Source organism: Mastomys coucha, unplaced genomic scaffold, assembly GCF_008632895.1.
Source record: "Mastomys coucha isolate ucsf_1 unplaced genomic scaffold, UCSF_Mcou_1 pScaffold16, whole genome shotgun sequence".
Classification (NCBI taxonomy): Eukaryota; Metazoa; Chordata; class Mammalia; order Rodentia; family Muridae; genus Mastomys; species Mastomys coucha.
The window spans coordinates 107,133,619-107,145,949 of record NW_022196898.1 but is presented as its reverse complement, the minus strand read 5'-3'; the positions used below and the strand labels follow the sequence as shown (position 1 = coordinate 107,145,949).

Below are 12,331 nucleotides of genomic sequence, written 5' to 3'. Positions count from 1 at the left end.
AGGCTGCTATACCCAGCAAAACTCTCAATTACCATATATGGAGAAAACAAGATATTCCATGACAAAACCAATTTTACACAATATCTTTCTACAAATGCAGCCCTACAAAGGATAATAGATGGAAAACATCGACATAAGGAGCAAAACTACACCCTAGAAGAAGCAAGAAGGTAATTTTTCGACAAATTCACACAAACCTAATTCCACCTTTTACAACAAAAAGAACAGGAAGTGACAATTACTTCTTCTTAATATCTTAATATGAAAATTAATATTACCAACATATCCTAATCGATTGAAATCCAATAATATGAGGAATTGGAAATTTGTTGATTGTCATCCAATGATCTCTCTAATTTGGTAATTGGAGAAATAGGTCCAACATTGTACAATCTATATACACTGTCAGCTTGTTTGTGACAGTGTCTTGCTGTTTACAACGTAAGGGTTTTGAAATCTTGCTTTTCCTATCTCAGCCTATTAGTAGTATTGTTTATTTCATGTTTTTACATTATACTATGTTTTTCAGAACAGCTTATATATTTCAAGAGTATTTATATACCTAAAAGAAACAGACGATTAACTAGGGAGGTGACTTGTAAGAGAACAACAAAGTGAGACTGAATGCTTTGCTTGACATTTGTAACTCTTGTATCAAGTTTGAAGAAGAGGACTTTATAAGTTACTCTTTCTCTGAGATAAATGCTTTTCCAAATTATCACAGCTAATGAACCAGATTCTTACCCTCACCTAATGTCTGTGCCACCCTCCAAGCAGAACTATTGTTCATTGAAACAGTTGGTGAATGACTTTATGGATAGATCATCTTAATACCTACACCATTTCTTAAATGAATGTAACCTGTTCTCTGTGGGCTGAGAAAGAAGTCACTCACTCAAATCAAATAGCTTTGACCATAGCAGGAAGTCAGTATCCAAAAATCGAGCCTACAATTCATTTCTTGGTGCAGCAGAACTATCAACTCTCACCTTAGTTACGATGGAGATTAAAATTGAATGGTTTCCCAAAAAGACGACAAATATTGGTTTTAGAAAATAAGTAAGTTTGGGAAGGCCTTCCTTGTTTCTGGGTAATTTCAGAATGTTGCATGTAAGCTGCCTCCTCCACCACATACTCTCTGTCACAATGTTCTATTATACTACATGTCTCCAAGCAAAGGGCCAAGTGACCACAGCCTGAAACAATTGAAGCAATGAATCTAATATGCTTTCTTCATTTGAGTTCTTTTTCTTACTTGCATTTTTCAAAGTTATATATTTATAAAATGATGAACATAAATGTAAAGAACAGTTGAATACATTTCATGAAGCAATTTTTTCTCATCTCATTGATATGTTGGTATCCACTCTTCTACTCATAGTTGATAGAGGGCAGAACATATAGCCACAAAGGACAACTTATGCTTTTTAAAAATAATTCTCATAACCTAAACCTGGGCATGTACCATTTAACTTTATTGCGATTGCATTTTTCCTATAATTACTAATCAGGTTACCTACTTGTCAAATTTCAAGGACAAACTAGTGAATTATTAAACTAAAAGAAACAGGTGAAAACTTTTTTCACCTTAAGGTTGTATAATTCAAAAGGTACAAGCTGATTATATACTTTGTTAAGCTGAATAATATAGAGTTTTCTTCTACTAGTGCAACATTTCATTTTTGTATTACTTATAACATGTTTTATATTTGAAAAATTGTGAACAATTGCACATTTTCACCATAAAAAATTTGATGATACATTGTCAATATTTGTAAAATTTCCCCATCCTCTTCACTATTCAGACTTTTTCTTTGGGCTGGAGAGATGGCTCAGTGGTTAAGAGCACTCACTGCTCTTCCAGAGGTCCTGAGTTCAATTCCCAGCAACCTCATGGTGGCTCATAACCATCCGTAATAAGACCTGCTGCCCTATTCTGTTGTGTCTGAAGATGGCTACAATATACTTACATAAACTAAATAAATAAATCTTTAAAAAAAAAAAGAAGAAACATTCCTTTAGTTGATGTTTGTTCACACTTCATTAATATGATTGAGAACAATTTCATACATTTTACTCAAATGAAAGAAATTAGGTATCATTTAGGAGAGAACTTTATTGCTAATGTTAATATATACCTTATATTTTTCATTCATGTCTAGTTAGTATTTGTTTTGAAACAGTTCTGTCTTGGATTACATTGCAACAACACAGATGTATGTCTGTTTTGGAATTTATGTAACTTGGTTAGATTTCAATGAGTGACACAGATAGAGCCTTGCATTTGATTTGTATTTTTTCTCCTTCCTTATATTTTTGCCCATAATATCCATATTGAATTAAGTGGAGTCTTTAACTCCTTTTTTTGAATGGTTGATTTATCACTGGTTTATAATAAAATCTTGATATAGACTTTATTGTATTATTTGTGTTACTATGAATAAAAATTTGTTTCATAAAAAAATAAAAGAATTGAGCATGGACTTTTTAAGATACAAACAATGCCATAGCATTGAGCTTAAATGATGTCATGTGTGTTCAACTTATTGAAAACATGGTCCTATGGTGAGATTGTGGGAACATTAAAAAGTGAGGTCTAGTGGTGGTGGTGTCTTCTGGTCATCAAGGCATGTACTTGAAAGCAATATTGGAATCTTAGTCTCCTTTTTTTGTTCTCTGGCCAGAAACTGAGGGGATTTTGCTCTATAATGAACTCCTGCAATATTTTGTATTACTAGTGGCTGGAAAGTTATGGGGGAACTAATTGGTCATGGATTGAAGGCTCTACATTATTTCCTGTATTAGTTACTTTAATAGTATTTTGACGCAAACCCATTGTTCCCCCCTCCCCCACTTTGGTTTTATTTCATATGTTTGTATGTTTGCTTAAATGAATGCCTGTGCACTCTGTGCATGCAGTGCTCTCAAAGGCCAGAAGTGGGCATTAGATATCCTGGAGTTGAAGTTGCAGATAGTTGTGAGGCTTGTATTGGTGCCAGGATTCTAACCTGGGTCCTTGGGAAGAACAGCCAGTGCTCTTAAATGTTGAGCCATCTTTTCAGTCCATTTTTTTTTAAACTACACTTATTTATGAAATGTTCTGTTATGTGACATACTTTCCCTGGAGAGAAGCATGCTCTACTCAGCTACAGAAAAGAAACCCATGATAGAATTTGGTGAACCAGTGAAGTTTTTTTGTTTGCTTGTTTTTGTTATTTATTTTTATTTATGCTACTAACAGCAATATAATGAGGGGTTACCTACAGAAGTAGGAATGACTCAGAAAAGCATTGTATCATAAAAAAGCTCAGTCACATGAGTGACCACTTACTAAAGCTGAAGCCCTAAAAGTTTTTGTACAGCATTCAGAGAGCTGGACAATGTGAGAATCCCTCCTCTCTGCAATTTAGCTGGTAAGTTATTTCCCCCAGCAGTTATTTACTCCTTTTTTCTATTGTCTGGGAGGGTCTGTGAAGAATCTGCTAAGTTTCTTTTCTCCCAGGCCTATGGCTTTTGGTTTAACTCTTCAATCTCATGAGCCTCCTCTTCCCTCCTAGAGGTAATATTTTAATCCCAAGGAAAGTGTCATACAAGGTGTTCTTATTCACACTTTATAGATGAGGATACTTAGGGATGGTGGTGGGGATTGCTTCTAGAATCAAATACGGAAAAAAAAAAACCAAATATAACCAAAGGAGGATTTCCACCTGCAAACTAAGATCAAGTTCTACAGGTCAACCGTCTACAGCTTAACTTGGAGACTATGCCTATAAGATATGTTTATGTTGCAGCAGGGATAGACCCTGTACAAGATCTACTTTCTGAGTCTAAGATATTGCTTTGAAAATATCCATTTTTCACAAGACTTCCAGTGGGGGGATTGGGACACCAACCCAGCTATATAACCTTTAACCTACAATTTGTCCTGCCTATAAGATATGAGGGTGTAAAGGAGATGCAGAAATTGTGGGAGTGGCCAACCAATGACTAGTCTAGCTTGAGACTCAGGCCAGGAGTCATAGCCCACCCCTGACATTGCATGGAGGGCCAGGACCCAGAGACTGGAAAGCCCAGAGTCAATGAAATGATTTCTAATGATATTCTGCTATCTCTCAGAGATAGCTGGCTAGCATAATTGTCATCAGAGAGGCTTCATTCAGCAACTGCTGGAAAAAGATACAGAGACCCATAGCCAAACATTAGGCAGAACTTAGGGAATCCTGTGGAAAGGAAGTAAGATTGTAGGACCCAGAGGGATCAAGGACACTAAAAGAAAATGACTCACAGATTCAACTAACCTGGGCTCATTGGGGTTCACAGATACTGAAGCAACCACCAAGAACCCTACATGGGACTGACCTAAGCCTTCTGCATATATATATGTAATATATATAATATATACATATATATATATTACAGTTGTTTAGCTTGGTTTTCTTGTGGGACTCCTAACTGGGAGAAGTTTCTGTCTCTGACTCTTCCCTGCTTCAGGGACTCTTTCCCTTATACTAACCTGCCTTTACCAGCCTAGTCTTAGTACAACTTGATATGCTATGTTTGGTTGATATCCATGGGAGGCCTGTCCCTTTCTATAGAGAAACGGAGAAAAGGTGGATTGGGGGTAGGGCAGAGAGGAGGTGGGGGAAGGGACTGAGAGGAAAGGAGGAAGGAAAACTATTCTAGATGAAAACAACAATAAAAAAATAAAGAAAATATCCAATTTGGTGGGGGCATGGAAATAAACCTGGTAGAGGAAGAAGTGGGGATGGAGAGATGAGCCCTATAGACTCCTGTAACTCCTCAAGGAGACCTGATCTACATACAGAATAAACCATCTGATAAGATCCCAGTTGTACAGGTGTGAGACCATACAAACTTGACAGGGCAGTGGCTGCTCCTCGACCCACCAAAATCTCCTCTGTTGATTGGCCCTTCTCCCACAGGCTAATGGGCAGACTAGTCAGATTCGGCTAAACACCACCTCATGCCTCATTTGGCATTGAATATATAATTGTACCCTAACTGACTGAAAATCTATATATAAGTTTATGTACTAAACAATAAAATTAGATCTGCAACCTGATGTCGGTCTCTGGAGTCTGAATCCAGGAATCTTTGTGGGCTTTGTTGCCACTTTCTGCCATACACACTCTGCGTGACAGCAGTTTATGAGGCAAAAGTTTCAGGGAAGCCAGTCTCCAGCAACATCTCCTTGGCATTCCCTAACAGAGGTAGCCCAGATATGTCCTTGCGATAGTCGATGGAGGGTCTCGCATGATAGGTGCTGCTCAAGATATGATTCATTTATAACTAAGTAAAATTGGAACTTGCCTTCTGACTGGCACTTACTAGTGCTCTAATACCCTAATCTTTGCTGAGCCAAACCTTGGCCTGGAATTTCGTAAAGAATGTTACAGATTAAGACTAATTGCCTCCGGGATTGTTAGGGAGATAATGAGGGAGGTCAGGCATTGAAGTTTACTGGATAGAAAGAATTTCCTCATTTTCAGTCACACCCAGCAGCTAAGCCACTCCCAGGGATTAGAAGAATGGGACCCCTGGGGCATACCTCTGCTAGCCCAGAAAATTAGCCTAGTTGGGCATGAGACAGTCTGCATTTGAGCCTCTACCCTCCTAGCAGGCTCAACTGCAGCTCCCCACCCATGGAACCCAGGGGTGCTGCTCTGGTCCAGAGGAGATGGCTGCTGCTTTAGACCCAGGGTGTTTCAGATGGCCTCAGATGTACCTTGAGTACTGAGCCTCCAGATTTTTCTTTTCTCTTTTGTAATGACTGTAAAAGTCTGATGCCATTTTAAGAATATACATTCAGATCCAACATTTCTTTGTGTTACGTCTGTCTGTACCAGAACCCTATTTCTCTGCGGACTGAGGGAGACCAAGGCTGGCCAGCCTGTGACAACTTTCCCCTTAGCTACCTGTCCCTGTTCGCATACAATTTCTCTTTCCTTAGCATATTTTTCTGCTCAAAATTTCTAAGAATAATGCTTACATAATCAGAATATTAGTGCCATTACCTAAAAAGTTGAATAATAACAACTGTTCATAAGTTTATGTTGGTTCAAGTCAATCCAAACTAACAAAGCAGCTATAGTTGATATCCTCTAATATTGTAATTCTGAGCATAGCTAATATTTTAAAGTGATTTTCCTATGTCACTGTAAAACACTTTGATAATAATCTTAAGACAGGCACTATTAATATTTATTGATCCAAGGAACCTGGGACTTAAAGAAGGTAGTAGCTTGTCTGAAATTATTAGCTAGTAAGAGAGCATACTTTTAAATAAAAAAGTTTTAGTATGCACATAATTTCTATTTCATCTAATTAATTCATAGGCATGTTTTCTAGACTATTATATTTGTCATTTTTTTGTCCAAATACAAGATGAAATACAGTAATATTAAAGGAGATACTATGATTACATATATCAACAGTGTAGAATCACATTTAGAAATCAGAATAGTCATTTAATGTCAAAAGTCTATCACTTATATATATTTTTACACTTAAGGGAGCAGTTATTAAATATTAATTGAAAAATAAAGTGAAGGGACAATTGCTTCAGGCTGTACCAAATCAATCAAACAATTTCAGGAAAACCCATGTTAAATGTCATTGACAGTGGGCATTTTCTTATGGTGAAAGTATTGTTAGTAAACCATCATTTTGATATTTAATTATTTGTAATAATGTTTAAGGTATTGATTCTCAAAGTTAGCTAAATAGTGACCTCCTCATTTTTGTCAGTTTCAGATTTCCATTTGTTTTCATGGCCATATGGCCATCTCTCCTATCCTTCCCCACATCTGATCCTGAACCCTCCACACTCCCCCTCCCTCTCCCCTCCCAGTACCCTCCCTCCATCTGCCCCTTATGACAATTTTATTCCCCATTTAAGTGAGATTCAAGCATCCCCAATTATGCCTTCCTTCTTTTTTAGCTTCTTTGAGTCTGTGGAATGTAGCATCTCCAGGACAAGACAAAGACCTGGGATAAAGGAGGCCCCCAAGAATCAAAAGGGGTGACCTTAGCTGTGACTCACAAAGTTGGGGATATGGAACCTGAAGAAGACACCTCCTGTAGCCAGGTAGGAACCCCAGTGAAGTGACAGAGATAACAACCCACCCACAAAACTTTCAACTCAAAATTTATTCTGTCTATAAGAAATGCAGGCATGGAAGATGGAGCAGAGACTGAGAGAACTGACAACTAATAACCAGTCCAACTTGAGACTCATCCTTACAAGCACCAATCCCTAACATTAATAAATGATACTCTGTTATGCATGCAGACAGGAGCATGCTGTCCTCTGAGAGACTCCATTCAGCAGCTGACTCAGATAGATATAGACACCCACAGCCAAACTGTAGATCAAACTTGGGGAATCTTATGGAAGAATAGGAGAAAGGATTGCAGACCCCAAAAAGAATAGGAACTCCACAGGAAGACCAACAGAGTCAAGTAACCTGGAACTTTGGAGCATTCAGAGTCTTAACCACATGTTGGACTTAGGCCTCTCTGCACATATGTAGCAGTTGTACAGTTTGGTCTTCACGTGGGTCCTGAACAACTGGAGTAGGGACTATCACAAAAGCTGTGCCTGTATGTATATGTAGGATATGTTCTTCTAGCTGAGCTGCCTTGTCTGGCCTCAGTGGGAGAGGAAGTGCCTTGCCTCACAGAGACTTGAAGAGCCAGGATGCAGGGAGAGTGATACCCATCCTCGTAACCACCGACCTGCTCAGAGAAGGGGAAGAGGAATAGAAGAAGGATTGTAGGAAAGGGTGGCCAGGAGAAGGGCAGTGAGCAAGAAAATAAAAAAGAATAAAAAAACCCCAAAAACATTAGCTTAAAGAATTTTTCAGAAAGGCCAGTCTTCAGCTGAAGGAATCTCCATACCTTGATTTCAGCAAGTATATCATTATTTTAAGGGGCCTGAAAAATTTAGTTTCCTTGACTGAAAAAAATAAATGTCTTGAGACAGGAAATTTTGCCTTATTCATCACAATCTCCACATGTAAGAAACAATGAAAGACATTTCTGTTGCTAAATAACGATTAACATCTACTTCAATATTATAATAGATAATGAATGTAAGGATTCAAAATATATTTCTGGAAAAAAGACTGAAATAGTTGAGAAATGTTTAGGGGAAAACAAAAATCTCACACAAACATATCTTTAAAATACACATATGAATCAGTAATGGTGGTACATAAAAAGACTTTATCTCAAAAATTACTTCCTTTTGTTCCTGAATAAACCAAGTACAATTTAAAAAGCCAAATTGCAAGTGTGTTTATATACAGTTAAATAGACCATAAGTATAAAAAGATTATACAAAAGAGTACAATATTTTTCATGATCTGATACTGATAAATAAAGACGCAATCTTAAACAACCAGTTCTTTAGGTCATATACATATAGACATAGGCATGTTTTCTTTTCAAAAACCACCACAATTTTATCTGGATGATATAATTCTGATAGTTTTACCAGATCATTATATTAAAAAATAGTTTCTAATTAAACTATTTGGTGTCACCTTTCATTAGGCACTAAGCTAAGATCCAGTAGCTTTAGCACCTAGCACAGATAAAAAGAAGACTGTTTTGTCACCTCCTTGTATAATGTTCTTTGAAGGGAAATTATAATATCAACAGACTTCCTTATAAGTAGAAATATTCTCATGTATGGCTTCATTTGTTGAAGGGTTAAGTCAGTAACGCAGACTGTGAAGCTTGGGCTTTCTTAAATTCAGCACTGGTTGCTTAATTGTAGGTTTATCATCAAAAAGTGCTGCTTCACTCTCAGTGGTTGGAAATCTTTTCTGATATATCAAGGGGTATTCCTTCTGAAACTTAAAAAGGAGGGGAAGAAGAATTAGCAATTCTGGCCAGGTATAGTAGCACATGCCTTTAATCCCAGAACTAGGGAGGCAGAGGCAGGCTGATCTAAGAGTTTAAAGCTATACTGCTCTACAAAGCAAGTTCCAGGACAGCCAGGATTGTTACACAGAGAAACCCATCTCAAAAAAAAAAAAAAAAAAAAAAAGTTCCTGAATATTTTCTTATATAAAACTAGTCAAGTATTCTTTCGTCTGACTCTCACTTCTTTCTACATTTGTGAAGGGGATATTGCAAGATCCTTCAGACCCCCATCAATGTTAAAGTACTAGGATTCTCTTCTGTAACTTTTTAATCCTAAATGTAATGTTTCTCACTAGTAAAGCCTATGAATGTCACAGGGATTTAGTACAGTTTGTATTTCGCTTTTGAGTTTTTTAGGTTGTGTTCTTTCTAGAATCATGTGACTAGCGGATTTTGCTTTAGAGCTGAAAGTTCTAAACATTGGCAGGGATGAGTCACTCAGAGATAGGTATTATAATCCAGATTTTACATATGCTTTCTCAGGATAATCTAAGATATGATTATATAAAATATGAATAATATAAGAGAGGACTAACTAATATTGTTATTTTAAATTTAAAATATAATAAAACCAAATAGATATTCATTCATATACTTTAAGTATATAATGAAGAACAATAAGTAATCTATATATCTAAAAGTTAAAATTTTATCCCAAATGTCATTAGAAACAGCAATCACTGATCACATACTGGATAACATTTGTAAGATGGAGAAGTTGTACATGCTTGTACCTGTTTCAATTTTCTTCTTTTCTCTTTTAGAGGCAAGCTTTTACTTCTGATAATATTCTCCAAAAGTTCTGCAATTGCAACTTGGGAAGTTAAAATTTTCTGTTCATGAAATTCTTTAGCACTAATCTGCTTACAGTAAGAATATGTTGGCAAAGGAACAACTAGTCCATCTCCATGATTTTTAATCTGTCAGTGAACAAAACAAGACAGTGATAATGTATACATTCTGATCATAATTTTCCCATATAGAATACTTTTGGTAGAATCTAAACTCTATCATTTGGCCTCATTCACACATTCAGTATAATAAGAAACCTGAAGCCCACTATAGGTAAGTGAGCAGTATCTATTACACAGCCTATTTTTTAGCTCTGAATTAACTTTTCCCAATCTATTTCCTAATCTTTAAAATGAAAATTTCATGTATATAAAAGCATTAAAGGAAGGTATTCTAATTTTAATTTAATTTAAAATTATTAATAATTTTCAAATTATTATTTAAAGTATAAAACATATCAATCAAAATGATGTTTTAATTCAGTTTAAAACACCAATATTTTCACTTAGTAATGTAGTATTGATCAGTTGTTTTTGAGAACCAGAATACTATCAGAGACTACATATCTATTGATAATGAAGTTTAAGGTACATATTTATAGTAACTTAGTACAATATCATAATAGTATACATGAGAGAAAGTACCAACAAAGTGTGCTGGCTAGTCAATACCTGAATACGGTAGATATCTTGTTTAGTGTCCCCTCCCTCTTTTTAAACATTTTTTCCATTCTACTTATTCTAACGCTCTTCTTTTTTACTTTTAAAACAAATTCTGCTTTAACTATATAGAATGTATCAGAATAAGATTCTTTTCATGCTACTTACCCTTATATTTTCAAAGAATGGACATTTAACTTAGATGAGATAATCAAGATTTCATACATAGGAACTAGGGAGATGACTCAGTGGGTAAAGTATTTTCTAAGCAGGTATGAGGACTTGAGTTTGGATTTCCAGCACCAAATAAAAACTAGCCACAGTGACATGCTTCTCTTACACAGTGCTGAAGGTACATTTTCTTTTTTTTTTTTTTTAAATTAGAGGTAGAGGGATTTTTTTTTTCTTTTTACTTTGATTTGAGACTCAATGTTGTATGCAGGAACTTTAATAATCATAGTCCTCATAATGTAAAGGAAACATTTGTCAACATGGAACTGCAAGAGAGGAAAGGCCATAAAAAGTCCCAGTGCTGTGTGAGTTTCCAGGCCCTATACATTCTTGATTTACAGAATGCTTATGTAAGTGTCCATTTTTATGGAGTTACTTTGAAATGGATTTGCTACTTGCTAATAAGCAATGCAGACATTTTTTAAGGCTCAAAATACCTACATGGCCCTTTTTAATGTAGTCAAGATGTTCCTCCACTGCAGCCTGTAAATAAGTGGGTACTTGAAGAATTTCCTGATGATGATCCATTAGGAAAGAAACTAATCTTGAAGCCAGGAGCTCATCAAGATCCACTTCTTCAGCACAACACAAGATACATCGAGAAAAAGTATTTATCATCTACAAAAAGATGTCAATTTAAGAAGCCCAGTTTTCATATAAAGTACAGTGTTAATAATTTCCAATTTTTATTACATGATATATAGGGATAAAATGATAAGCATCCTTCAATTTAGGACACATGGAAATAATTTATAATATTATAGGAAGATAAGAATATTATTACATTATATTATAGTAAAAACATTTGTTACATATTGTGTTAGCAAAGTTCTAATGGATCATGTATAACAGATTTTTATTTCAGTTTGACATAATTTTATTAATATATATCACAGCTTCCATTAACAGAGATACAAGCCTTAAATCAAAAACTTTTAGAGAATAAAGACTTATAAACCAATTCCACAAAATCACAAACCAGGGCTATATAATATATGGAACACATGTTCAGCAGAAGTTGCAAAGTTGCACTATTTATCTTTTGAAACTTTCGAAAATGGTTGTTAATGATAATTAGTGTTTAGGCAATGAGTTAATGCACACATCTCTATTTCCATCACAAGAATTTTGAAACTCTGGAAAAAATTTTGCCTCAAAACTCACTACTCTCATAGCCATATAATCCATATCAACATTACATAATAATTAGAATATTTAAATTCTATTTAAAATATTTGGACATAATATACACATAGCATAATTACTGACATGAAATATCTCTTTTCATTTCAAAGCTCAGTCATCAGCTTTGTCTTTTTGTCTATATTCTTCTCTTCTTACAATCCTTTTTATACTTGTAATTACCATGTCAATGAGGATGACTAAAAAAAATCTTTCTTCGGCCTTGATTTTCCTTTACAAGGATCACATTTCCAAAATTTTGCTGGATAAATTTTACCTAGATACCCTAATAACTTTAAAACCAAGAGTAGAAAAATAAAATTATCACCTTTTCAAACACCATCCTGTACTAAATTCTAATGCTTTTCAAAAATGCCATAAACATTCACTAATATTTTTCTGTTTTTTAAATCTATCCTGTCGTTGTTAATGAATTATCCACAGTGATGAACAGAACAGCTAAGCAGAGTACCCAGGCTTACTATGAACATTTTATAGATTTAAGCAAGAATCTA

The 12,331-nt window shown here is 35.3% G+C and overlaps 1 protein-coding gene across 3 annotated transcripts in view; it reads right to left on the bottom strand.

Annotated features, from left to right (window-relative positions):
• Positions 1–8,227: 8,227 nt before the first annotated feature.
• The window catches only part of Depdc1 (DEP domain containing 1), a 35,709-nt gene continuing 31,605 nt past the window's right edge, over positions 8,228–12,331 (bottom strand). For 2 of the 3 annotated variants that reach the window (XM_031375995.1, XM_031375996.1), the window contains exons 10-12: positions 11,076–11,252; positions 9,687–9,872; positions 8,228–8,882 (exon numbers count right to left, since the gene is read on the bottom strand). In XM_031375995.1, the coding sequence (XP_031231855.1) occupies positions 8,742–8,882; positions 9,687–9,872; positions 11,076–11,252 (504 nt within the window). In that variant the 3' untranslated portion in view covers positions 8,228–8,741. The remainder of the gene's footprint in view (positions 8,883–9,686; positions 9,873–11,075; positions 11,253–12,331) is intronic. The other variant, XM_031375997.1, reaches the window with a different exon arrangement.